The sequence below is a fragment of the Macrotis lagotis genome, chromosome 8 (genome assembly GCF_037893015.1).
Source record: "Macrotis lagotis isolate mMagLag1 chromosome 8, bilby.v1.9.chrom.fasta, whole genome shotgun sequence".
Classification (NCBI taxonomy): Eukaryota; Metazoa; Chordata; class Mammalia; order Peramelemorphia; family Peramelidae; genus Macrotis; species Macrotis lagotis.
In genome coordinates, this window is record NC_133665.1 from 154387138 (window position 1) to 154414668 (window position 27531).

Genomic DNA, 27531 nt, shown 5'->3' on the forward strand with positions numbered 1-27531 from the left:
TATGGTAAGAAATTCATTCTTTTTTGAGGCAGCTAATTTGATATGGGAGCAGCTTATATATTTTTTCTTTTGTTGAGCCAAACTGTTTTCGTTGTACTTAAATTCAATGATTCTAGTGGTGAGTTCCATGTGCATACATAAATAAATATATAGATATATATTATATTAACATATTCAAATTATATACATATATAATTACATTCCTGTCTATGCACATCTATGTGCACATTTACATAAATATGCATTTTATATGTAGATTTTGTATATCTTGATTCCCTCCTTCATATGTCATCATTCAGTATTCAGAGAGCTACCACATCAAACACAGTCTTCTTCAGTCATTGCATGCACATTTTTTAAAGAGATTTCCATACATTAGTGCACTCTATATACATGTTCTAACTGGGAAAGAAACCATTTAATGTGATTCAATTTCTTAATTTATAAAATGGGAATAAGAATAGACATTTCCCAGGGTTATCATGAGGTTCAAATGAGATATTTTAAAGCCTAAAATTTAAATGCATCATCATTAATATTTTTATTATTGCAATGACTTAAATAAGTTAATATTTACAATATAATATGTAGAAATAGAGAATAATAGCATAAAAGTAAGGAGAAGAAGGAATAAATCTTTTGTAGAGTCTAACTCTCTTAATTCAGGACTCCAAGAAAGAATTTTCCAAAGGCAACAGAATAATATAGCTCTTTCCTCCTACTTTTAAAATTAATCATAAGATGTTTATTCTCTACGTTTAGCCAAATTACCTGATTAGTCTATGTAAGAGAATTGATGTCATGCAGGATAAGGGGTAGAGTTATTTTTCTGGCCAAATTTGATATCTCTTGTAATGATTAACAATAGGAGCTTCTGAAAGGAGCCTTCTCTGGTAAGCTCTAAAATAGTCAGTCAAAAAGACCCATATAATAATGGAAAAAAAGAAAATTTTCAAGGCACTTGAGGAATACTCTGTGTTAGTTAGCTTGATACAATTTACATTTATATTTCTGGATAAAAAATTTCTATTCACAATTATTTATCTGCATTTCAAGAGGATACTTAATATCTTGATGATTTAGACTTAAACGAAAATTTGTTCGTTGAAAATTAAATGAGCATTTTGGAAAATAAATATTTAATGTAAAAACACTTTCTCTCGGTGAAAGACTTTATCCAAAAGGAGAAATTTCAATAAAACTGAGTTTTTTTCTAAATATCTGTTTTCACAAGATATTTTTTAGTGCTTAGATTTTACAATAATTTTATAAGATTCATCCAATTTGAGTAGCATTGCCATCCTGATAAGCTAGTTAAATTACTTCTGAGGATTCATAGCAAGTCCTGGACTCAAAAAAAACTTGAGTTCAAATAAAGCTTCAGTTACTTTTTAGCAGTGTGACCCTGAAGAAGTCACTTAATCCTGATTGTTTGTGTGTATGTTTATGTGTTTGTGTGTGTGTGTGTGTGTGTGTGTGTTTGTGTGTGGTGAGAGAGACAGAGAGAGAGAGAGAGAGAGAGAGAGAGAGAGAGAATAGAATAAACAGTGAGGGAATAGAATGGAGGGAAATATTTAGCAATAGCAAAATAGAAAAAATAGAAAAAATGTTAAGGTTTCTCTGATATAGGACTTATTTCTCAATTCATTAAAGAAAAAGTACTTCTTTTTAAATTTTTTATTAATGTGATTGAATAATGTCTATAGGGTAAATATATTTAACAGCCACACAACTCCTAAAAGATGGGAAAGGAAGGAGCAAACCCTCCAATTTACATATTGAAACTGAAACTTAAGATTCTTTATTTCATTTTCTATTGTACTTGGATGAAAATTGAGAGAGTATTTTTAATGAGAAAATGATTTCATTACTTACTTCCATTATTTGTTTAATGTTCAAATACATTTTTCTTACTTGTCTTCTTTCCAGGGGAAATAAAATAAACACAACAACAGCAGTGATGGTTGGAGATATATCTATGAATAGTGGCTGAAAACTGCAAATGTAAGACATTGTTTTCGTTATGTAAATTCACATTTAAAAACTCAACTAATAGTGAATGATATAATGATGATAATCTTATTGAGAATGATAAAAATTATAATAAATTTTTTGTACATTCCATTCGTGATGGGGTAGGATGGGGTCGAAATTCCTTCAAATGAATGCAGATAGACAATTGCATAAGTGATGTAAAATGATTCTTAAAGATAGAAAGACCTTGACTAAAATTCTTTCTTTGATATATATATATATATATATATATATATATAATGTTAGCTATGTGACTTTTGACAACTTACTTAATATTTCAGGGTCCTAGGAAACTCTTAAAGAGTATAAATTTACAAATGCCATTCCAATTTGTGTTGCAGAATTTCACACGTTAAATTTTTATCCCTATGCAATTAATTTTCATATCTATTTGTTCAGTGTTACCCTCTCCTTTGACCTCCAGTCTGACATCACCAACAACTTATTGGACATCTCAAATTAAACGTCTTATATATCTCTTACATTCATTATTTATAAAGCAGAATTTAATACTTTTTACCTTCAAAATTAAAAAAAAATCCTTTCTTATAAACTTTCCTGTCAGTTTCAAAGGAATTGCAATGCTCAAAGTCATGAAGACTTACAATCTATATATGCAAACTGTCATCAAGTCTTCTTATTTCTAATTACACACCATTTCTTGAATGAGTCCTTTCTTTCCTCCGACATAGGTATCATGCTATCTATTTATATTAAGAGAATTGCAACCGACTTTTCTTTGATTTATTTGCCTTGTGTTTCCCATTCCATTGGACCTCATATTTTGTGACCTAATCTTCCTAACTAAAGGTTTCTGTCACTATATTGTATAATAAACTTTGGCTGTTCCCTTTTACCTTCTAAATCATAAGGTTTTTTTGACTTATAAAGCCCTTCTTAATATGTTCCCTTGTTTTCATTCTAGTTTTATTACGCTTTAGTTATCTGCATCTACTCTACAATACACTGAGACTGTTCCTGTTCTTCAAATATGACTTGACATTGCATCACTCTGTGACTTTTCATGTGCAAACTTTGCATCATTGAAATGTTCTATTCTTATCTCTATTTATTAGCTTCCAATGTTTCTTGCAATAACTCAAGAAGCTTTTCTTGGTCCTCCCCATTTCTATTCTTTTCCCTTTAAATCCATTTCCCAATAAATAGTTGCAAATTTATGCATATAATTGTGCTGTACATAATTATTTATTTGTGATTACTTACATTAGAGTATGAGATTCTTGAAAAATGAACTGTTTTTGTTTTTCTTTACATCGCCAGTGATTATCACAGTGCCTGAGTCTTTAAAAGTACCTAATAAATCCCTGTTGATGACTGATGGAAGCTGTTTACTATGTCAAAAATTCTTACTATTGATGAAATCATATGTTTAGTATAATAAAAAGATTTTATAAATGTATAAAAACATTTTACCATGGGCTATATTTTCTGCCAACAAAAAGATATTCAGCAGCTTATTTAATAGCCATAATCCATTCTGTAATACTATAATAAGAACCTTTCTGGTATTCCCTTTTTAATTTTAAGTAAACCAATGAACACTTTGTCTTACTTTTGAATCTACTTTTGATTTGGCAACTTGATTTTTTATTTTTTATGCAATGCATCAGTTATTTTGCTTCATATAATTTGAATTAAAAATCTGATCTTCAAAGCTGAAAGGATCAAGTCTTGTAATAACCAAAAAAATCCCTCATTGTGCCATTTATTATAGACTTCTAAATTGAAAAAATCAACACTTTGCAAAAAAGTTACATTTTTTAAATAGGATGCATAAATATTATATACAACAGTGAGGAAGATAAAAGAGAACAAGAAATGTCATAATATATAGTTCTGTTTCTTTTGGTTTTAAAAATAAAACTAATGAAAAATTGTCCTTGTTAATTCAATTAATAATAGCTTGTTTTTTTTCAGGGCTAGATTTCTAAAAGTAAATGGAAAAATTCTTCACTGAACATTGTGAAAGTGTTCCATTAAGACAAATTCAGAAACAGAAATTCAACAGAATATCAAGAAGCACCATTGCCTGATGGCTATTAAAAGTCAATCCTTCATTTATCAACTTTCACTCTACTTTGAAGTGCATAATTTTTTTTGATTGGTTTTTTTTCACCCACTTAGATTAGCTAGAGCTACTTCACTAAGGTAGTATATCATCCCATATGCCCCTAAAAAGGTAAAAGCCATTTAGCATTTTCATATATAATCAGATGTAACCCACTTAATACATACTTCATAATTATCAGTGATTTTATAAGTTTTAATGCGTTTGAAGTGTTATTTTCTAAGACTTCTTCCTCCTGTGTCTTAATTTTCTCCAGGTAAAAATATACTTTATCACTCTGTCAGGGGCTTTCTTGTTTGTTGTATTTATATCATAAAGATGTCTCCTAATAACTGGTACATAGCAAATGCTGAATAAATTCTCTCTCTCTCTCTCTCTCTCTCCTCTCTCTCTCTCTCTCTCAACTCTCTTATCTATATGTCTATCTTTCTAATACCCTATATATCAACTTTTCAATACATCCATTAGTCTAGTTTGCCCCTATATCTATCTAATATAAGCACTGCAATAGCAGACCAGTTTAAAAGATCATATAAATAAATTATTATTTAAAAACCTCAATTGAACAGTAGAAAGAATACAGGGTCAATATTTCGAAAAACTTCACTAGGATTTTGCTTCAAGTAAACCCAGATAACACCTGATCTCTCCCTTTACCCTGTGCTATCACACTGAAGTTCCCTTCACTGTGGCAACACTAGAAATACATGTCTTCACCTAGGGTAAACTTGTCAGTACCCTTCCTACTTCTATAGAGTATACAAAGCAGACACCATCAACTATCATGATGATAAGGTCCATATTTTCTTGGGGATGGTTCATTCCATTTTTTTTCTTCCTAGAAAGGATCAATTTTACCAGTATTTCACAAAAACCGTCTCACTTTTATTCATTTCCCCCCATATGTCCACCCAAAAATACGTATACATCTATGTGCATGTATTTGTGAATGGGTGTATATGTGTGAATATGTGTGCACATTGTGTATATGTTTATGCACAATGTTTATGTAAATGTGTATGTGTGTTATATGTTTTATATATATATATATATACATGTGTGTGTTTTGTATTCTTAGGTATGTGGATTCTTATATATATATTTATATATATGTATGTATGTATGCATAGATTTTTCTTGATTGTGTATTATATAGTCACATAGATATTCTAAACTTGGCCTAGACATTGCAATTTATTGTAGTGCTTTTTGGGTGTTGTTGATTTCATGAAGAAGATCATAACCTTAGTCTACCCATATTTTTTAAACTTTCTAACTTCAATGTCTTCTAATTCTTAGTTATACTCAAAAATGCAGCTAAATATAAATGAAGCAGATGAATTTTTTTAAATTGACTGGTGAGCATTTGATTTTTAGGGGAAAGGAAACAACTGAAAACAATGAATGTACCTTTCAGGGTATATTTCAGAACATGGAGGATTCAGCTGACATTCTACCTTTTATAAGACTGCAGCAATAAATAAGAATCTTAACTGAATCAAGAATTAAATTTACATCATTAAGAATTATATTCAGCAGATGAAACTTAGGAAAATGTGCAAATTTTAATGTTTTCTTTATTATAAATAATAACTATTATCTATATAATGCTTTAAAGTTTTCAAAGTACTTACAAATATTTCATTTTATACTTGCAACAATTCTGGGAGATGGGTGCTATCATTTACATTTTTTAAGTGAGGAAATAGGCAGACAGGTTAAATGACTTGCTTTTAGGCTGACACAGTGGGCAAAACTGAATTTGAACTCAGGTCTCTCCAACTCCATATCCAGTACTCAATCCATTGTATGACATAGCTGCCTCTTAATCATCAACAAATACACATTTCAGTATGACAAGAACAAAAAAAGGATTGTATATGAACCTGTTAATTACTGTTATGTACAATTTTAAAAGCTATATTAAATTTAACGAGATGATAAATAAATTTTCCTGTTTGTATCCCCATAAAAAAAAAAGATCATAACCTAAAAGTAGAAGGAAAAGTAGAGCCTTCCAGTTATATAAGTGAATAGTATCATGGTTATAATACCAGGTATTTATATGTTATTTTAGAATTTCCATGTCAATTTTTATCAACTTCACATGGAGGCTAATACTATAAAATATTTAAATATTATCTTAAATTTAAAATTGAGAAAATAAGAATCACATATCAATTAAATGGTATAACTTGGATTTGAACCTGAATTTCCTGTTTCTATTTACATTTTTTATTTCTGTAGAAAATTGTTCCTAAGGAAATTAAGATTTTTACAAATTTAGTTTCTAAAGAATCTTCCTTTAGCTTCCACAAATGTGAGTGTATGCTAAAAAATCAGTCATATAAAAGTACTTATTAAATATCTCTAATGTTAAACATATTGTTCTAGTCAAGGAAATACAAATGCAAAATTATAAGTCTTTGGTTTCAAATCCATAAGTTCTAAGTTCAAAAGTATTGAAAGAAGAATAAAGGTGAGGCATGCGAGACAATAATGCAAAGGTAATACCAAGAGGCAAGCTTGAATTGTCTTTAAAAATGTGGAAAAAATGAATTAATGTATACTATGGTTGGAAGGTAAATGAAAGCCAAATTTTGAAGGTCTTTGAAAGCTAAACACAATAATTTGCTTTGAGAAATTATGTATGTTTGCTCCTCAGTGCTTCTTTCAGTGCTATTGCACATGTTGTGCTTAATAGGTATTTATAAAACTAGCTCTAAAATATATTTTAAGAGGTTTCCTTTAATAACTTAAAATGAAATTGAGCCTTTTTGAACACCTTTCCATTTTATCAAAAAAATTTAGAAAGATTTTATTTATTTTGAATTTTACAATTTTCCCCCCTAATCTGGCTTCCCTTGGCCCCTACCCCCCATAGAAAGCAGACTGTTAGTCTTTACATTGTTTCATGGTATACAGTGATCTAAGTTGAATGTTATAAGAGAGATATTATATCCTTAAGAAAGAAAAATAAAGTATAAGAGATAGCAAAATTACATAATAAGATAACATTTTTTTTCCTAAATTAAACTCCACAATTTTTTCTCTGGATACAGATGATATTCTCCTTCTCAAGTACCTCAAAATTGTCCCTGGTTGTGGCATTGATGGAATGAGCAAGTCCATCAAGGTTGATCAACACCCCCATGTGGCTGTTAGGGTGCATAATGTTTTTCTGGTTCTGCTCATCTCACTCAACATCAATTCATACAAATCTTTCCAGGTTTCCCTGAATTCCCATCCCTCCTGGTTTCTAATAGAACAATAGTGTTCCATGACATACATATACCACAGTTTGTTAAGTCATTCCCCAAGTGAAGGACATTGACATAATTTCCAATTCTTTGCCACCACAAACAGGGCTGCTATGAATATGTTTGTATGTGATATTTTTACCCATTTTCATGATCTCTTCAGGGTACAGACCCAGTAGCGGTATTGCTGGAACAAAGGGTACATTTTTGTTGCCCTTTGGGCATAATACCAAATTGCTCTCCAGAAAGGTTAGATAAGTTCACAGTTCCAACAACAATGTATTACTATACCAGATTTCCCACATCCTTTCCAACATTGAACTTTGTCTTTTCTGGTCATATTGGCTACTCTGATTAGTGTGAGGTGGTACCTCAGAGTCGCTTTAATTTGCATTTCTCTAATAAATTGTAATTTAGAGCAATTTTTCATGTGACTGGATCACTTTGATTTTCTCATCTGTAAATTGCCTTTGCACATCCTTTGACTATTTGTCAATTGGGTAATGGCTTGGTTCTTTTTGAAAATTTGACTCAGTTCTCTGTATATTTTAGAAATAAGTCCTTTTCTATTGAATGTGAAAGACAACACATCTATTTGAAATTATATTTTGGTTTTAGTAGAGTGTATCTACTGAATTTTCAAATATATTGGGAAGTTCCTATGTATAACACAGAGGTTTGCCATCAGTTAGGTCATAAAGGATGGAAAGATCCTGTTTTACATGTTTAGCTAATTGATTTTTACTTTCCAGGTAAATGATCAATGCTCAATTTTTGCTGTTGCTGTTTTCAATAGTTCCAAGTACATATTGAATAGCTTAAATTGCTCCATAGTATAATATCATTTGATAAATTATTTAAATGCTCAAGTATAATATTTCTGTTATGACAAATTATTGCTACTTTCAGAAGAAATTTAATAAAATTAGAATAATATAAAATAGGTGTTTTTTTAAAGACAATTTGTTTTCTTTAGTAATCATTATTAGAAAATATTTATGTCTGATTGTTTTTTTCAATGAAGAAATTTGGGTGGCCACCCCCTCTTAGAGAGGACATATATCTTTGTGGGGATATAATAGGATTCTAAATGTCACCTGTTGCATGGAACTATTTTATAGATGCCCAACATAGATGAAGATAAAAAGAATGAGTCACAAATTTTGGAATGATTGCTCAAGCTTTTGGAAACTAAAATTATTTTCATTACTCTAACACTATGACAATTCATTTTATCAATACAGTTTATTTGGGCAGCATTTCCATGTATTTGTCCAATTTAGAAATCTATTTTTTTTTGCAAGGCGATGGGGTGAAGTGGCTTGCACAAGGCCACACAGCTAGGTAATTATTAAGTATCTGAGGCTGAATTTGAACTCAGGTCCTCCTGACTCTAGAGCCGGTGCTCTATCCACTGCACCACCTAGATGCCCCTAGAAATCTATTATCATTGTCTCAGGGTACAAAAACTGTCATTTGTGCCATTGTCTTACTTTGCTGCATGATGGGATGGACTGTGAGATCATTATTATGATAAAAATCATCACGTTCTCTATCATTACTTTATGCCAACACTTAATATAAATTACAAAAGATTTATTTTCACCATTTTCAAAGTGAGAAAACTGAGGCACAAAATCTTGATGACTTCAATATAAGGTTCCTAAATTGTCAGTGAATCGTGTTGAACTTGGTGTTAAAAAGATCCAAATAATCATTATTATCTGCAAGATGTTAAACAAGTCACATACTCTCTGACAGCTTTGGTTTTTTGATCTGTAAAAGTATAATAATATTAATAATAACCCCTCATTCTCAAGATTGTTATGAGGATCAAATGGGATACCTTATGTAAAGTACATTGTAAATTGTAAAATGTTATGTAAATAGTTTTCCTTCTTGGTACTTCTATATAAATTCAAGAACTTTTAATAATTGTACTATTGTTATTACTTCATTTATCTCGAAGTTTTAAATTGTAGAGTGAGAATTTTCCATCATAATAGTAAACACATTTCCTCTTTGTTAGGAATTTAGCAATCTCAACACTGTTTTGCACCGAGGAAAATATCAAATGATGTGAAATCTGCTGAAAGGTCATGCAATGAGTCAAAAGATAGAGCTCACATTGATTCTCAGAACTCTCAGTTGTACTGAAAATAGTTTTGGTAGAGATAAAAGCTGAACAGATTTCAAAGAATACTTTGGCACAGGGTCATTTTTAGAGAATATAAATAGAGCTACCGTATAATTCATCTAATCCACTTTCCTAATCAAAGAAAAAATGTGATCAGCTGCATCCCTAAAAGATGATTTATTGCATTTCTCATTCTGTAATAAAGTTGTCATTCAATTTTGGGATAGTTCTCTTTATTAAAAAAAACAATCTTTTTTTAAGTAAGTAAAAATCACCACTGTCCATTGTCCTTAGCTTTGTACTTTAGTGGCCATCATTTTAAAAGTAATCCCTGACTTTGAAATTTTAAATGAACATTTAATTTTTATTTTACTATCCAGGTTTAATATTTTCAGTCTCATCAAATTATTTTCATGCATTAATTTTGGCGTTTTAATCACCACAGTTTTTGGAAATGTTGTATAGTATTTGAATACTTGCCAAATGTTTTGCAAAACTTGCCACTTTTACAAATGTGGAATCTATAATCAAATATACTATTCTAATATATAATTTTTGTTATCCATATATATGGTTATTATTATTGATGATTGGCATATTAAGTGGAATTAATGTTTCTTTTATTATGTAAAGAACAGTTTAAATTTTTCCTTTATATTTACCTTGATCTTTTTAGAAATATCAAATTATTTAATCATGTTTTAATGTTAATATTAACAGTAATAATGATGACATTTTGTGAATTAATAAAATTAATATCAAACATCTTGTCTTCTCAAGAAGGATTGACAAGTGGGAAAGAGGGAAATAATTTGGAACTCAAAATTGAAAAATTGTTTGGCAGGTTTTTACAAGTCATTGGACAAATTTTAATGATGTATATGTGTGTGTTTATATAAAATATTAAGCTTTTCTATTTTTCAGCTAATTCCTTTTTTTAAATCTTTGGCTCCACAGCTGTCATAGTATTAGATCTGACCATGGTATTCTCTTACTCTTTAAATTGTAGTAAATCTCCATAGACTCTAGAAAGAAATATTATTTCTTTCTCTTTAATATACAATTTATATATGCATATGTGTATACATTTATACAAACACAAATGAACTTTTTAACACTATAAACATAATTTGATAATAAATATATTGTTTGTGTGTACAAAATTATTTACTTTTAAGGATACATATTTCTAAAAAAAATCTAAAGGCAACTGGTTTAATTTTCTGTGTCAGAGAGTTCAAATAATTGTATCAGATCCTAACATGTTTATAAAGCTGGTGTCAGAGTCATTACACGGACTGGAATAGTTAGGCAGGTAAGAGAATGATATGAATAAAGAATTACAACCTATAACAGGGGCAATTCAAATAACACTTCTAGAATAATTTCGATATGTCAGGAACTTTGGTCAGTCTTTATACCAAGACCTTTTCTACCTCCTGTTTTATTATGGAATGAGACATTTAACAGTTAACAAGTTTACATTACCTTAAGATAGTGTATGTAGGTGACAAGGATATAGTGCCATTCATTTTCTATTGATCTTCAACCCCTCCTCCCACCTCTACCAGCATTTTTTTTCAGTAAAGAAACCTGTTTGGTGAGCATGGCTGGATGGAATAACTTGGAGTGTCTTTTTTTTTAATTTTATTCATTTAAGGCAATTTAAGACTTGCCCAAGGTCACCCAGCTAGGCAATTATTAAGTTCCTGAGGCTGGATTTAAGTGCAGGTACTCCTGATTCCAGGGCAGGTGCTCTAACCACTGTGAAACCTAGCTGCCCTAACTGCACCATCTAGCTGTCCCTGGACTGTCTTAAGACATTCACTAAATCAGAAAGGTCCTGATAGAATATGAATGAAATTACTTAAGTCCTTAGGTAAACAGCACCAAGGAAAGGAGGGGGACAATGAGACTCCTGAGAAAACCTTGTGGTTCTTCAAGAAAGTAAATAAATAAATCACTATTGCAAAGACAAAGGAAAATCCTGGTAAATGACAGTCCTATCAGAGCAGGGTTTTCATGTGGGCTATTTATGGACTTGTGATAGAGCATTCTGAACTTGTACTAATCAGACATAGTTGTAACTTATCTCTGCCACATTTAATGATGTTTTGGGCTGCCATGATAATGGACAAGAAGCATCACAACAGGAAACTTTGGAAGACTCAAGAGAACATTAGGGACATATGGCTTAGATACAATGGAAAAAGGATCAGGTCCATTTTTAGGTATGATACATCAAGAGAGTAAGCAAAAGCTTCCTGTTTTTTAATGTTATTATCTCTAAGTTTACACATTTATTCACAATGATATAAATTCACACATATAGACAAATAAGCCTGTAACTATATTCTCTCTATATTGGATATGAGGCCCTTTCAAATAGAAGTTGATTCTTATTTTTGTATCTACAATACTTAATTAAGTGAATAATAGAGGTCTTAGCACATGATAAGAAATTGTAATATATTTGTTAATTGATGGGTTGATGCTGTGTGCACTGAGCTTTTACTGAAGAACTCTTATATGACATTCCTTCTACTCTTATTTTTTATTTTTTTATTTCATTTTATTTTATTTTTTAGGTTTTTTGCAAGGCAATGGGGTTAATTGGCTTGCTCAAGGCCACAGAGTTAGGTAATTATTAAGTGTCTGAGGCTAGACTTGAACTCAAGTATTTCTGATTCCAGGGCCGGTGCTCTATCCACTGTGCCACCTAGCTGCCCCAACATTCCTTCTACTCTTACCTGTCTCTCTGAAAGTAATTCAAAATTGGTCTTGCATGGTTGATAGCTAGAAAAGAAGACAAAGGTATGGAGCCAGGTTGTCATTTTTGAATATGCATTGATTTATCAGTTATTCCAGGTTAGCTGTCAATTAAGTGGTGCTTCCATTATTTCTTTTTGTAAGATCCTTATCAATATGTTTAATCTGGAAAGAAATTGTCTTCAAAGCTCCCATAGATTGGACCAGAATCATGAAGGAAAGCTCTGATTATTCTTCCTTGGAAACAATTGGAAAAGGAAGAGATTAATCCAATTATATAGCTGATTGGTTAATGTTGTAGAAATAGATATACATTTTTTCTCATTTATTAATTTCTTCTCTCATGATGGTATTTGTCATTTTATAGACATTGATTGAGAATGAACATTTGGGCCATGATGATGATAAGACCTCTTAGAAATCAGTGGATTCATTCAGAGTACCTATCTACATATTCAGGAAGATGACATTTTAAATCACAATAAGGGATGCAAATCTCTCTCTACCAAAAGTGCAAATTAATTCATTAACATACATATGAAAATAAAAAGTCTACATTCAGCCTTTACCACCAAATTCATTGAGATATAAAAGAAATGCAAATTAATTCAATGGTTCTCTAAGTAACAGCATTTTCTAAAATGGGGCAAGTTGCAGTAACTTTTCAGTAAAGCAGTATTCATTCAGAAGGCAATAAATAATTCTAAAACATATAGGAGTCTTAAGTGACTTTGATATTCTAGTGAAGACAGGAACTTCCATATGGCCCATTTAACAAGCTAGAATGATGATGAAGGAAAAAAATATGAAAATGAACTGGAGATTTTCACATCATCTTCGTTGAAAAGTAGTCTTTCTTTACCTCAAGCCAAAATTGAGTCCTCACCAGAAGTTTAACTGAGATTAATACAGATATTCTAAACTCACTGAAGAATCAGAAATTGTATTTATTTGTTTTTGACAATTACAAAGCATTATCGAAAAAAAGGAGAATTAAATTATTGTTTCCTTTTCATGTTGATTAGGTGAGGAGGGAATGTGATTTACATTGCTAAAAACTATTGACATAAATTAGAATACAGATCATTTGAACCATTGGCAATTACCAGTTGGTTTCATTATTCATTTTTGTTTTACTGGTTTCACCAAACATTTCTTGAAATATTTTTGATTCATATTCTACTGTGAAATATATGTGGAAAATAAATATCTTGGAAAAATTTCTTTCTCACTATTTTAACATCAGTATTAAAATATTTAAAATCGTATTTATTATTTATATGATCTTTTGATAAAGTCTTAGTCAAGAAGGTATTGGAATCATTGTTGAGATATTGTTGAGATATATACATATATAGATATATGTATATGTGTATATCTATTATACATATTATATACATATATGGATTAGAGGTGACTCATGGGTGGTATGAGAGAGAGAAAATTTCTTGAAGATGCATTTGAAGCAATCTGTCACCTGGAGTGAGAGGAACTGAATTCAGTACCCACTATCATGCATTTTATCTTTTTGATGTTGAGCAAATTAGATCCTAGCTATGTTACTTTTCTTCTCGTGACATCAGGCAATCCATCAAACCATTTTTGGCTTTAGTTGTACCCATAAAAATCAAGGGCTTGGTCTTGGTGACCTTTAAATTCCCTTAAGTTCTGAACATTTGATTTGAAAAACTACATAATGTTCAGGAGGTCATGTATTTATAGATAAAAGAATCTAATATGTCTTCTTCCCAAGCCTCTAATTATACAGATGATTAAGCTGAAGTGAAGGGAGAGAGATGTGCTTAAGTCGGACCAAACAATTACTCCTGAGAGTCAACTGATAAATTTTCAGTATGAATTACACCTTGGAAATGGAAGAACCCTATAAATCAAGGAATACTCTATATTTTATTGAATGTCTAGAATAAAGAAAATAATGAACAACATATTAATCTTTCAACTGAAACCAAAAGGAGTGTCCTGCAATACATTTTCCCCTATAACACTGGTTTTCCTAATGTCATAAAATAGCTATTAATAGTTAAAATTTGAATTCTTGGGTTGTGTTGTTCCCCCCCCACACACTCTCTAAGAGGTGTAACTGTTTAGTGGACAAGCACTTGGGTTACAATAACTAAATGTTGCTCTTAGTCAGTCATTCAATTGTCTCTGACTCATTGTCACCCCATGGACCATAGCATCCTAATCTTCTCTATCCTCTACTTCCTTTTAAAGTCATTCTAAGTTTATGCTCATTGTTTTTATAAAATATTTATCCATCTCATCCTCTACTGCCCCCTTCTGCTTATGGTTTCAGTCTTTTCCAGTGTCACTTTAATTTCCATTGAGTTTGTTTTTTTTTTATTATATGGCCTGAGTTCAAATCCCACAGGACATTTTTTGTTAGTTGTAGAAATTAATCATAAAAATGGTACCAAACCTTGGAAAACATTCATGTCCTCAACTGAAAATTTCAGAAATAGATTTTAATGACCTCTAAGGTTTCTTCCAGCTGTCATTGTATGCTCTACATTGATCTACTAATTCATCTATTTCAAGAGATTATGTTTGAAACCCTGCCAACAAATACTCAAATATATAGAATAAAAGAGATTATAGTCAAGGGTGAATGAAGAAAGTATTGCAATCAAAAGTTCCTTGGGACATGAGAGATATATATAATTGGAAACATCAAGTGTGAAAAAATGGGATTTCTATGCAAATCAATGAGATAATTCATATTGAAAATGGCACTCTGGGGCTCAAGTTTCCTGATTTGGATGCTTATTTTTTTAATAATTCAATTATTCTCAACTTAAATTTATGAATGTTCTTAATATTGAAATATTAGGCATTCAAGAGTCATTAAAGTTAAAAATCAGATTATTCGTGGAGGATGATTTGGTTTAACACATCCCTGAGATGGGTTTCCTATTGACGTTCTCTAGGAAAGAAAGAACCATTATTTTGCCATGAAGTTCATTCAGTTTTTATTTAATTATTAAAAAAGTTACTCTGTTATTGAGTTTTAAAAAAAATTTCCTGAATATTTCAACATTTTCTGCTTCTTCTTTCTTTGAGGTGATATCAGTCTAATCCATCACTCTCATGACAACCCTCCAATACTCAAATCCCATCAGTATATCTCAAAACATCATGTCTTCTTAGGGAAAATTAAAAAAAAATAGCTGTTCTCCCAATTCCATAGTTGAACTTATATGTTCCTCTGTCTTACAATTTTAGCCACCAATTTCTTGACATTTTCCTTTTTATCAAAGAATTGCATGAAATGTGACATCCTTAAGTGAATGCAATATTCCAGATATGGTCTAATGAAGAAAAAAAATAGAACCGTCACCTACTCTCATACTGGTTTTTCTCTTAATGAATCCTAGGATAGGTTTTCATTTCATATTGCTGAGTTTTGGTCCCCTACATATTTTACACATGAAAATTGCCATATATATAGATGAGATTAAATATTCACAAAGCTGTAAGCAAAAGCTACCATTATTAATACAAGGATAAATTAAATGAAATATATTAATTAACACAACATGAAAGAAACAGAGCCAGCAAAATAACAAACACAATGATTTGGGCATTGTAAATTGAATGAAAATAGTTTGGAAAAAATTGAAAACATTTTTTAATTATAAAGGCAAATTTGGATTTATGAAAACATTTGATTCCCCTTCTGCTTTGCAGATGGTGGGTTCCATTTACACATGTGAATTATAGGACATATAATATGTGACATTTTAATTAATTTATCAACTACTATATCTTTTCTTTTCAAAAATGTTTTCAGGTTTGATTCACTAGGAAGGGAGATAAGGATTTGAGGGAAGTATGTAATTGATACAAGTTTTTTAATTTAAAAACCTAATTTATAAAAACCTATATTACATGTGTATATCCATATATGTGTGTGTATATATATATATATATATATAAATAATATATACTAGTGTAAATGTAGTATAAATCCATGGATAAGTAACATAATAGCATAGTGTTCTGCCATAGTTTCAATATAATCATACCCCAATGAATGAGGGAAATGAGTTTAAAAACATAAAAAAATTAAATGTTATTAAATAAAGTAAATTTGCATTAATTAATTTGTTAATTAATTAATTTTTAAAATTAAATATGTATTAATTAGTAGAGCTAAAATTTCACTTTAGGTTCAGTGTTTCAAGGTTTAATACTCTTTTCAAAACAAAGTAATACTACTTCTAAATAAAGTCAGTCACAGATCATCACTGAAGTCAGTTGGAGACATCGCTGAATTAAAGGAGAGGGTCCCTAATGCCAGTGGTATACAACATTAAATAATCGCATATATTGAATAATCATCACAAATAAAAGATCAGCCCTTCCCAACTTGGATTTCAAAGGTAATTATGTAGACGAAAATAAGCTTTGCAACTATGGAAATAAATTTTAATATCTCTGGAGGAAAACAAAAGCAAAAACAAAAGCAATTTACTTATTTTCATGAATCATTCTGATCATCATTTGTGTCTGCTATTTTTTTTTTCAATTGATCATTTTAACTGAAAGGCAGAAAATAAAGTTGATTTTTCTTAGTTCTAAAAAAGCAATTATAGACCTATTTCTATAGTTCATCTGTCAAAACATCCATTTTCTATCCTCTTTTAACACTGCTTTCACAGACAGTTTCAAATAAAGAAAGTGTTAGTAATTTAAACAAAAAAGATATCCTTGGAAAAAATAGCTAAATCTCTTCATCTTACTAAATCAGGAGTAAACTTACTTGAAATATTGCTGCCAGACATACAGAAAGAGCCTATAGTCAATCGGATCTTTAGTGATGTCTTTGGAAAACCATTATAATCTAAAACTAGCTATGAAATCTATAGCATGTTTAATAAAAATTAAATTTACTAATATCTGAAATAGCTCCACAAGGTTGTCTTAGAGACATGTTTTATTAATAAAGATTGACAACAATTACATTCTCCTAGTAACACACAGCTTTTTGGAGCAACCAGACAGCAACTCCAGGCACCAAAAAAAGAGACAGAGAGACAGAGAGATAGAGGCAGAAAGTCAGAGACAGTCAGAGACAGAGAGAGAGAGAGAGAGAGAGAGAGAGAGAGAGAGAGAGAGAGAGAGAGAGAGAGAGAGAGAGAGAGAAAGAGACAGAGGAGAATGAAGAATGGAAAGAAAGTGGTTTTTCTTGCTAAAATATACCATGTAGCATTTCAATATAATATGGTTCTATCACTCCTTAAAAAAATTGAAAAAAAATACCTAAGGAGGATACAAAAGTGTTTTTGTTCAAACAAAAGCAAAATTGCATTCAAGCTACTCTTTTCCCACATCAACTGTGACATTAAAAAGATGCAGCATGGGCATGTAAGAGGTAGGCTGTTTATTGTACATCTGCTCATGTATCCAAATGTCACAGAGGTAATTAGTTGGGTGACATTTATGGGATGCCGCTGGACATCATCGCAATAAATGCAAAGGCCGTCTTTTTCAACCAATTTATTTCCATCTATGTCTAGTTATTTTACATGTAATTATTATTTCAATCAAACATCTTGTTATTAACTCTTTCACGTTTTTGGAGGCCCATAGATCAATGTTCATTTCAGAAAAACTGCTTAAGGATTAATACTTGGAGAAAGATTTAAGAGATAGTTCAGAAAGGGAAACCAAAGGTGCCTTATTACCAATTAAGCAATCTATGTAAACAAAAATGTTTAAAAGTTCTTGTATAGACCATTCCTGGAATAAGACATAGATAGGTATTTACACAACAGAAGTAAGCTTGTAGAAATCTGTAAGAAAATTGTTTTTAGAAACTCAGGTTAAGTTTCATTTTTCATAACTTACATGCAAATTGGAGTTTCACTTTGTGACTGACAATGGTTCCCAATGGATTGGTGGCTAAGCATTGGTATATGCCAATGGCCTCAGCTTTGTAGGGATTGCTAATAGCCAAGCTGCCTTCAATCAATCTGTAGTGATAACTCATGGTAAAATCAATATCTGTGCCATTGTACTTCCACCTTTGAGAGAGAGAGAAAGAAATCAAATCATACCTACAATTTATGATTCACTATTATTTTTTCATTGCATGATTTTACTTCTCACAATAATTAAAATGTGATTAAACATGTACAATGATACCAGGGTATTCATGGAAGTCAGCTGTTATTAGGAGGTGAATGATATAAGGGACTTTGTTACTTGAACTCTTGAATACCTATTAGTAACCTGAATTTTCACAATGAAGAAAAACAACCATTTATAGGAGGGAAAAAGGCTTAGACTTCGAGGAGGCAAATGCTGAGGACACCCTCCTTACAGTGACTTTTTAAATAACTTATACACCATACCTGAACACCACAACTGATACAACAAAATTGAATGTCAAAAATGATTTAGTGATAGAAATCCAGAAAGAGTACATTGCAAATGGCAGGAAAAAAAGGTAGGAAAAGATTTTTCTAATGCTAGCTTGAAGGCTGATAATGAAACAATAATAACCTGGCTATTTTTGAACACAATTTGTCTCTGTTAGACTGTTACTTGGGAAATTAATCACGTTGGTAATATTTCAAAGGTACTTAGAAATGTCAAACTAAAATTATACTTGAGACAAAACAAATACATTTTGAGAGACGTTATTTTAGGCAATGAAAGATCTCTTTGTTTAGCAAATAGTCAGATCAAAATTTTCTTAACACATGAATTAGCTACCTGAAACAAGATGTGTAGTCTTATATATTTTTAGCAGAGAAATAATTAGTTTTAGATACTAAACAGTATGCATTTGAGGAAGCTGGATTTCTGTCTTCCATCCTTGCTAACACATATCATCCACAATGCACAGTTTATTCTGATTATAATAATATTTTTACCCTAGAGTATATTCTCAAGATACTTAGACTATGTATATGTAAATAGACCATGTATATGCAAATATGAGAGGGTTACAACAAGAATCATACATTTTTTATTAGTTAGGATTATGAAAACTAATCACTTCAAAAACTCTCATAATACTTTTTGCATGAATGTGTATGGAACCTTTAAAATAATCTTGGTTTGGGTAAACATGACGCATTTTCTGGATAGTAATGAGGACTTTAAAAAGTGTGGTGGTGACTATTTGTCAGAGTTAAAAAAAATCACTACAGATTTATTCTGTAACTCTTGGGAGAAGTTCAGCATGTATGGATGCTGGCAAATGTAAACAAGACTAGATAAGAAATATGGAGCTAGATAAAGCTGTCCCATCTTAAAGATGAGAAATGATTGACCAATTATCAAATTAGGTAAAGACTTTGGACAGGTTTTGTTACTTTAAATAATTCAGTTGAATCTTATAAACCTGGACTCCACTTTATGAAAGGGAAGCAAAAGGCATTAGATATTTTTAAAGGATAATTTGTTTGCCTCCAGTTTCTTCTAAGTTTGAAAAAAACAAAGAATCAGTATAAGCTATTTAAAAAATAAACTGCAGTTATTTATCAGGTTTACAGAGGAAACAAAAAACAACCCTCTTCTTAAGTTAATCTTAAGATGTCAAAAGGCTACCTATTCAAAATGTAAAATGATCTTTCATAAATCACAAAAAAGGGCACACTTTTCAGAAGGCTTTGAAGCTCCCTTCACTTTTGAGAGCAAAGCATAGGCTAGTATTCTGTTTGAGAGTTCCCTTTTACAGGGAATCAATCATTAAAATAATGGTTGTCATCATTACATGTTCCTAATTAAGCTTCATAATTGTTTTTCAACCCAAATTCAAAGTTGTTGGCTTAGCAGCAGCCAGTGAATCCTTCAGAGTATCTCTGTAACCATTTTAATCACTGTGGTACAATGATTATTATACTGTGCAAAAAGATCAGGGTTCAATTTCTGACATTTTGGGAACTTTGGCCTAATGAGTATGTTTCAATCAACAGAGAAATTAAAATGTATTAATAGATTCAGGTGGCTGTCAGACAAGAATTTAATGATAGCATCACATGCCCAGGAGCATTTTTCTGTATTAGATATTAAAATATTGGCCTTAAAGGATTATTTTAAATCATTTGGAATGAAGCTGTATTAATCTTTCAGTGTCCTAAAGGTTTATGATGAAAACCTTTTGGCATATGGCTCCCTGCATTAACCAACCAATCAGTCACATATCTGAAACATTTTATTTAGGGATAATTCTCTATTATCTTCCTAGGTATTTAAGAAAGCAATGGAGTATGAAAGAATGTGTGCTATTTAGAATCAGTTTACTGGGGTTCTGAACTTGGTTCTATATGAGTTTGCACAGGCCAAAGCTCTAGAATCATAATTGTGTGACCCTGAACAAATCATCTCTTCACTCTGGATTTCAGTTTTCTCATTTATTAAAATTTTCAAGCTGCTAACACAAATATCCTTACTGATAAGATTCTGGCAATTTATGATTATTTCTGATAATTTATCACTGCACTTAGCATTTCAGCATTCTTCTATGATTGTTCATGAGGCACAAGGAAAGATTTGTTTCAGAATTTCAGTACAAAAATTATCAATAAATCTTGCAAATCATTAACTTTTAATGTCCTGTTTCTTTACTGTACATACGGAAAATCCAAAATCATTTCTAGTTGAGCTTAAAATAAAAAAAATAAAATAAAGTAGGAATAGATTGTATTATGAGAGAGAAATAATTTGACTGAATCCTCACATGTGAGGAAATTAAGAAATAGAAGAATTTTGACTGCCACCCAGATGCACAGTGATGATAAAAGTGATAATATCTTCCCCCAATTTAAAAAAGTCCCAGGTTTTTTCAAGTCAAACATTTCTTTATAGGGAATAAATTAATAAACAAAAATTTCTTCAAAATCATTACCACATTCATATTTTAGTATATATATATATATATTTATATATATATATATATATATATATATATATATATTGTGAGGGAACTAAGGTAAATATTTAAATGCAAAGTTCTTTTTTTTTTAGGTTGTTTTTTTTTTTTTTGCAAGGCAATGGGGTTAAGTGGCTTGCCCAAGGCCACAGAGCTAGGAAATTATTAAGTGTCTGGATCTGGATTTGAACTCAGGTCCTACTGACTCCATGAACAGTGCTCTATCCACTGTGCCATGAACTACCCCTTAAATGCAAAGTTCTAATAATTCTTCACGTATTTTGGAATAATCGTTTCTTAATACATGAAAATGGGAGTGAATGTATTATGCTCTGCCTCTCTTCCATCATTACTTTACTCATCTGATTTCATAATTATAGTCTGTTGGGCAGCTAGGTGGCACAGTGGATAGAGTAGCAGCCCTGGATTCAAGAGGACCTAATTTCAAATCTGACCTCACTTAATAATTACCTAGTGACCTTGGGCAAGTCACTTAACCCCATTGCCATGTAAAACAAAAAGCCAAACATAATTATATTCTGTTTTTATGCCTACACTTTTCTCATTATATCTGGTTTCAAGTTAATTTACAAATCAAAAATACTTTGGCAAACAAACAATTCATTTGATATTACCTTTGCATAGTTATCTATGTCAATGAGAATTCAGAGATGTTCTGCGTTTAGAAGGTAGAATCAATTCTTTCATAAATCTCCCGGCAATTCTTATATGTTGAACAATAATTTTTTGCTTCCAAAGTGGAATAATTCAATTCATGCATTTTTGTTTAAGCAGAAGGTTAAGAATTAAGATGGTCAACCACCTAAAATGATTTTCATGAATATCACAACAGGACTTATGGACATATTATGATTTGTTTGAAGATCAGTAAAATTTTGCGAGTAGTACAGTTCTATTTCTACTAATGAATAAACATAAAACATTCCAAAAACTTTCCTTCATGATTTCTAAGAGAAAAATGGAAATGAAATAAGATCTTTATTTTACTTGTCTAGCATGAATCCTGCTTTACTGTAAGAGGTTCTGAAGCTTTATATTAGGTCCCTTTCAGATAAGTTTAGAAACAAAAGCTGTCGTTGACCATCATAAAAGTTTGAAATTCACCTGTAATCTGGTACTGGATAGCCATTTGCTGCACAATTCAAAATGACTTCAGAATCCTCAAGATTCAAAGAATATATCATATCTTGTGGCTCTTGGGTGAAGTTAGGACCCTGAAAAATGCCATTGTCTGTAAAAGTAAAAGAATAAAGTCAATGAAATATCTTGTGTGTGTAAATAATTAATCTTTTATTTTAGATTGTCACTAAAATTGTTCTAGTATTTATATGTTACACACATGTTAAATGCATATATTAATATATTTTCCCAAGATGAAAGTCTACATTTAATTGTATCCATTATTTCATCAAATGAAAGCATGAGTCTCATCACACTTCCATTCTTGGATGAATTTAATTACTGTTAGACTCTATCACATTTTGGGAACCAATGTTCTGACAATGATGGTAAAGAATGTGTCATGGAGGACTCCTGTAAAATCTGATTCCTGACATTAATTCCAAGTATCCTTTCTTCCCTTTATAAGTCCCTGAGAATCTACTACTTAAAATCCATTTCCTTGTTCAGTCTATAGAATTTTCTAGCAGAATTTTCTTTTTTCTGTGCACTGAGAGAATTAGTACTTCATTTTCAGATCCCACCAACCTGAAATTTTGAATCAGATTTCACACCTCAGCAATCAATAATTATCAAAAATTAAGGCTTGATTTTTGTTTTGATCTATTGATCATATATACAGAAAAATGTGTTAATAGTGCAAACTCTACTCAAAAATGTGTTGGTATACATTTTTTTTAGATTCCAGTTATTAAACATTTACTAACACATTGTTCTATAATTGTACCCAGCTGGCTACTTAAGTTCAGATCAGACTTGGGAATCCAAGCATGGAAATAAAACAAAAATTTATTAAAAAGGTTACAACTAGGAAGGTATTGGGAAAAGAGAGAGAGAGAGAGAGAGAGAGAGAGAAAACAGCTAAGCAGGACTGGCTGGGTCACAGGTAAGAGAAGACTAGGGCCATGAGCAGGAACCCAATCCAGGATTTTATGTCATGCCTCTTATCCAGAGGGCAAAAGGGGAACTGCCTTACCTCCCTTTCTCTTACTGGACAGGGAATTAGGTGGAAGGTAAAGCCTAAGGAGATCAGGATGCAAATTTTACATTAAACATTGAATTAATGGTACTACAAGAATGGGGATCGCCACCCAATTTGAGCAGCCTTTAAGATTACATATTGTTTCTGTTAGGATCATAATTCTCTACTTTTAGTCAATTTACATCTCAAGCACAGGTGGCAGTCAATTTACAACTCCAACCTATTTCTACATTCACAATTCTCTTTATCTTTCTCCTGCATCATAATCATTGCTGGAATTTGCAAGATAACAAAGTCATCACTAGGCTAGAGGTCTGGCAATTGAAAATCAATAATAATAACTAATAACAATAACCTAATAATAATAAATAATTGTATGTGTCTTTTAAGTTTGAAAATACTTTACATTTTGTTAGTAATTTGAATTTCATGAAATCCCTATAACCATTCATCATTCCAATAATTAATTTATTTTCCTATTCAGTATATAAATATTTATTAAATCCCCATTGTGTGTTAGCTACTCTCAAAGATACAGAGATGAAGTGAAAATTTGTTTTTCAGACTTGAAGGATTTATGAGGCAAAATCAAATTGGTGGCATTAAGTTCATGTGCACCAGGAGCTTTTCCCTACCAAAGATAAAGGAAGCCTCTGCACCTACTTTAAAGCTATAGGTCCCACTAAGAAAAAAAGATCAAAGAAGTTTCCAACAGTACACATGGTGTCGGATCTTCAGTGAAGCTCTGTCTGGAGGGAAAAAGGGGAAATAAAGTCCAGGGAGACAGGAGAGCAAGAAAAGCCATCGGGAAAACTTTCAACCACAGTTCCCCATCAGCTCACTAATAACATAGGTCCTAGCAGTTAAGATAGCAAACCAGCAGGGAGGGTTCCAACCACAAACAAAGTCCTGAACTCTGGGGAATATTGGGGCAGAAGACAGGACTGGGTCAGGGAAAAATGTACTGCATAGGTCAGAACCTGGACATGAAGGAAAAAATAAACCTAGACTTCATAGGCAACATCTTAGTGAATATGTCAGAGATAAGACCCCGATTCCAGCATGAAAAGCTTGGATCTCTATTTCCTATAAACCAAGAGCAGAGCTAAAACAATAAAGAAGAGCAAAAATGCTAAAAGATCACTCATAGAAAACTACTTTAAAAGACCAAGATCATGACAATGAAATGTCTGAAGAAAGAAAGGCAGTGAACAATTGCTCACAAGGGAAGTCTCAAAATAGTCGATGACTTGGACTCAAATCCCCAAAATCTCGTAGAAGTTCATGGAATTCTTAAAATAGAATTTAAAAACCAAAGAAACTAGGAAGAAGAAAAATAGAAAAAAGAAATGAGGAGTCAATTCAGGAAAATTATGAAAAATTGACCCAAAGAAATCATCTCTATTAAAATTAAAAATAACAACCAAAAAGAAACTCAAAAGTTAATGGAAGGAAAATAAAGCTCTAAAAATTATAACTAAAACAAATAGAAATGAACAATTCTATGAAACTACAGGGTTCCTGTAAAAAAGGCTGAAAAAACTGGAAGTTGGATGTTCAATGAAAAAGAAGATGTCCAAAATTTCCTGACAAAAGATCAGAACTGAACAGAGAATTCAATCACCAAAATACACCACTCAAGAAATGCATCAAAAAGTAAATGAAAAAGGGAAGGACAAAACAAAACAAAATGGAAATAAATGTTAATCAAAACGACCTAATTGTATACAACCCTAAAAAGGAAGAATATAAACATTTATAATTCTTGAGAATATAATTGAAGAAATTACCCCTTTCACTGATGAGGGTCATCATAAGCTGGGCAGTCCCTGAGTCAGGTTCTTCCATAGTTTGCAATCAATTGCAAATTTCTTAAGTGAAAGCTTCCCCAGCACTTAGAAACACTTTGAAATTCTTATAGTTAATTAAATCAGTGTTGGGCTTAATCCAAACTTTTACTTAATAAGGGTTAATACCCTGGGTGGGGATCCAGCCACTGGCTACTTTGTGTTTAGTTCTGCCTATGAGGAATCATATATTCAGATTTGGGAAAGGAAGGGTGGAAATAAAACAAAAAAATTATTTAAAAGGTTACAGCACATAGAGTGTATATGCAGAGAGAGAGAGAGAGACGAGAGAGAGAGAGAGAGAGAGAGGACTGACAGAGAGACAGAGAGACAGAGAGAGATAAAAGAAAAGCCAAGCAGCACTGGGTCACAGGTCAGAGAAGACTGGTTCTGAACTCTAGTCCAACCCAGGTTTTTATGCCTTGCCTCTCATTCAGAGGGGAAAAATGTGAACTCCTTTCCTCATACTGGAACAGGAATTAGGTAGAGTGTAAAGCCCTAAGGAGATCAGGATCAATGGTAATCTGATCTCCACCCAATTTGATATTAAAAATTGTTTCTGTTACAATCAATATACATCTCAAGAGTAGGTGGTAGTCAATTTACATCTCCAACCAATTTCTGCATTCACAATTCTCTTCATCTTTCCCCTGCATCATGGAGGGGAGGAGTATGGGAAAAAGTATGTTTGGTGGGAGAGGTACAAATACTTCATGAAATGTTCTGGATTTGGATGAGAATTGTATGTCCTTGGAGGGTACTTGAAAAAGGTGTAAGGTAAAAAAATGATTAGAATTTTATGCAATTCAAGACTCTTGAAAAGTGTACTTCTAATGAATCAGAAAACAGGAGCATACTTAGTGACTGAAGCAATGCTGCCTATCAAACAAGCAAGATTGCTTAGCAAGCAAGCGATCAATCTATGATGGTACTGTGATAACACTTTGAGATTTTCAAGCAATCAATTAATGAAGCTGTTATTGATGATACCTGATTAATAAACTTCAGGTGAAGAGACACAGAGATTTATAATTTTAGAGGTAAAAAAGAGAGGATGGGATCATTGAGTAAATTCTATTCAATGGATTTGGCTCAGAGAGGGAATAAGATACATTTCCACTTGTGTGTAAAATAAAATCTATACTACTTCATAGGGAAGAGATGCAAGAGAGGGAAAGATAAGGGAAGATATGATTGATAAAAGGGAAGACAGATATAAGCGAAGATAAACTGAAAGTTAAATTTTAAATTTTAAAAGTTAAGTTAAAGGGGAAAGCAAGTAAAACTTTGGTGAGGGGTAATAAGAGGAAAGGAAAAGAAAAATAAAAAAGGGGATAGATAGCATGGAAGGAAATATAGAATTAGTGATCTTAACTGTGAATTGAATGAATTGTCCCATAAAACAGAAGAGGAGAGCAGAATGGATTAAAAACCAGAATTGAAGCAGGGTAAAGAAAAAAAAGATGTAATAAAATATGTTATGCTTCAGTTCAAGTGAAAAAAAAAATCAGGGGTAGTGATCCTAACATTAGATAAAGCAAAAGCAAAAATAGATCTTTTTAAAAAAGGGACAAGGTAGTAGACTACATCTTCTTTTAAAGACACCATAGATAATGCCCAAATTCTTAGAGGAAAAGCAAAGAATTACAAGAAGACAAAGATAACAAAAACTTAATAATGGGGGACAACAACCTCCCTCTCTCAGAACTAACTAAAACTACAAAATGAACAAGAAGTTAAGAAGGTGAATGAAATCTTAGAAAACTTAGATATGATAAACCTATGGAGAAAACTTCATCGGAAAAGAATATACCTTTTTTTTTGGCAGTACATGACACCTATACCGAAATTGGCCATGTTCCAGGTCAAAATAAGTTTATAATCAAATGTAGAAAGGCAGTAATAACAAATGCATACTTCTCAAACCATGATAAAATAAAGTTGATTTTTAATAATGAGTGGATCAAACAGTAAATCATAGAAATAGTCAATAATTATATGCAAGAAAATGATAAAAATGGCACATACCAAAATTTATGTGTAACCAAGGCAGTTTGAGAGGAAACTTTAACTCTCTAAATGCTTATATGAATAAAATAGAGAAAGAGAGAATGAATTTTGTATGCAACTAAAAAGTTAGAAAAAGAACAAATTAAAGAACCCCAATTAAATTCCAAATTGGAAATTCTGAACATCAAGGGGGACATTAATAAAATTGAGAGCAAGAAAAGCATCCACTTAATAAAACTAAGAATTGGTTTTATGGAAAGGCCAATCAAATAGATGAACCTTTCTTAATCTGGTTTAA

The 27531-nt window shown here is 31.5% G+C and overlaps 1 protein-coding gene across 1 annotated transcript in view; it reads right to left on the bottom strand.

Annotated features, from left to right (window-relative positions):
- Window positions 1–22442, bottom strand: part of LOC141496560 (contactin-6-like) — a 289341-nt gene extending 266899 nt beyond the window's left edge. The window contains exons 1-2 of the mRNA XM_074199048.1: window positions 22320–22442; window positions 18161–18336 (exon numbers count right to left, since the gene is read on the bottom strand). Coding sequence (XP_074055149.1) covers window positions 18161–18336; window positions 22320–22399 — 256 coding nt within the window. The 5' untranslated portion in view covers window positions 22400–22442. The remainder of the gene's footprint in view (window positions 1–18160; window positions 18337–22319) is intronic.
- Between the last annotated feature and the right edge of the window lie 5089 nt (window positions 22443–27531).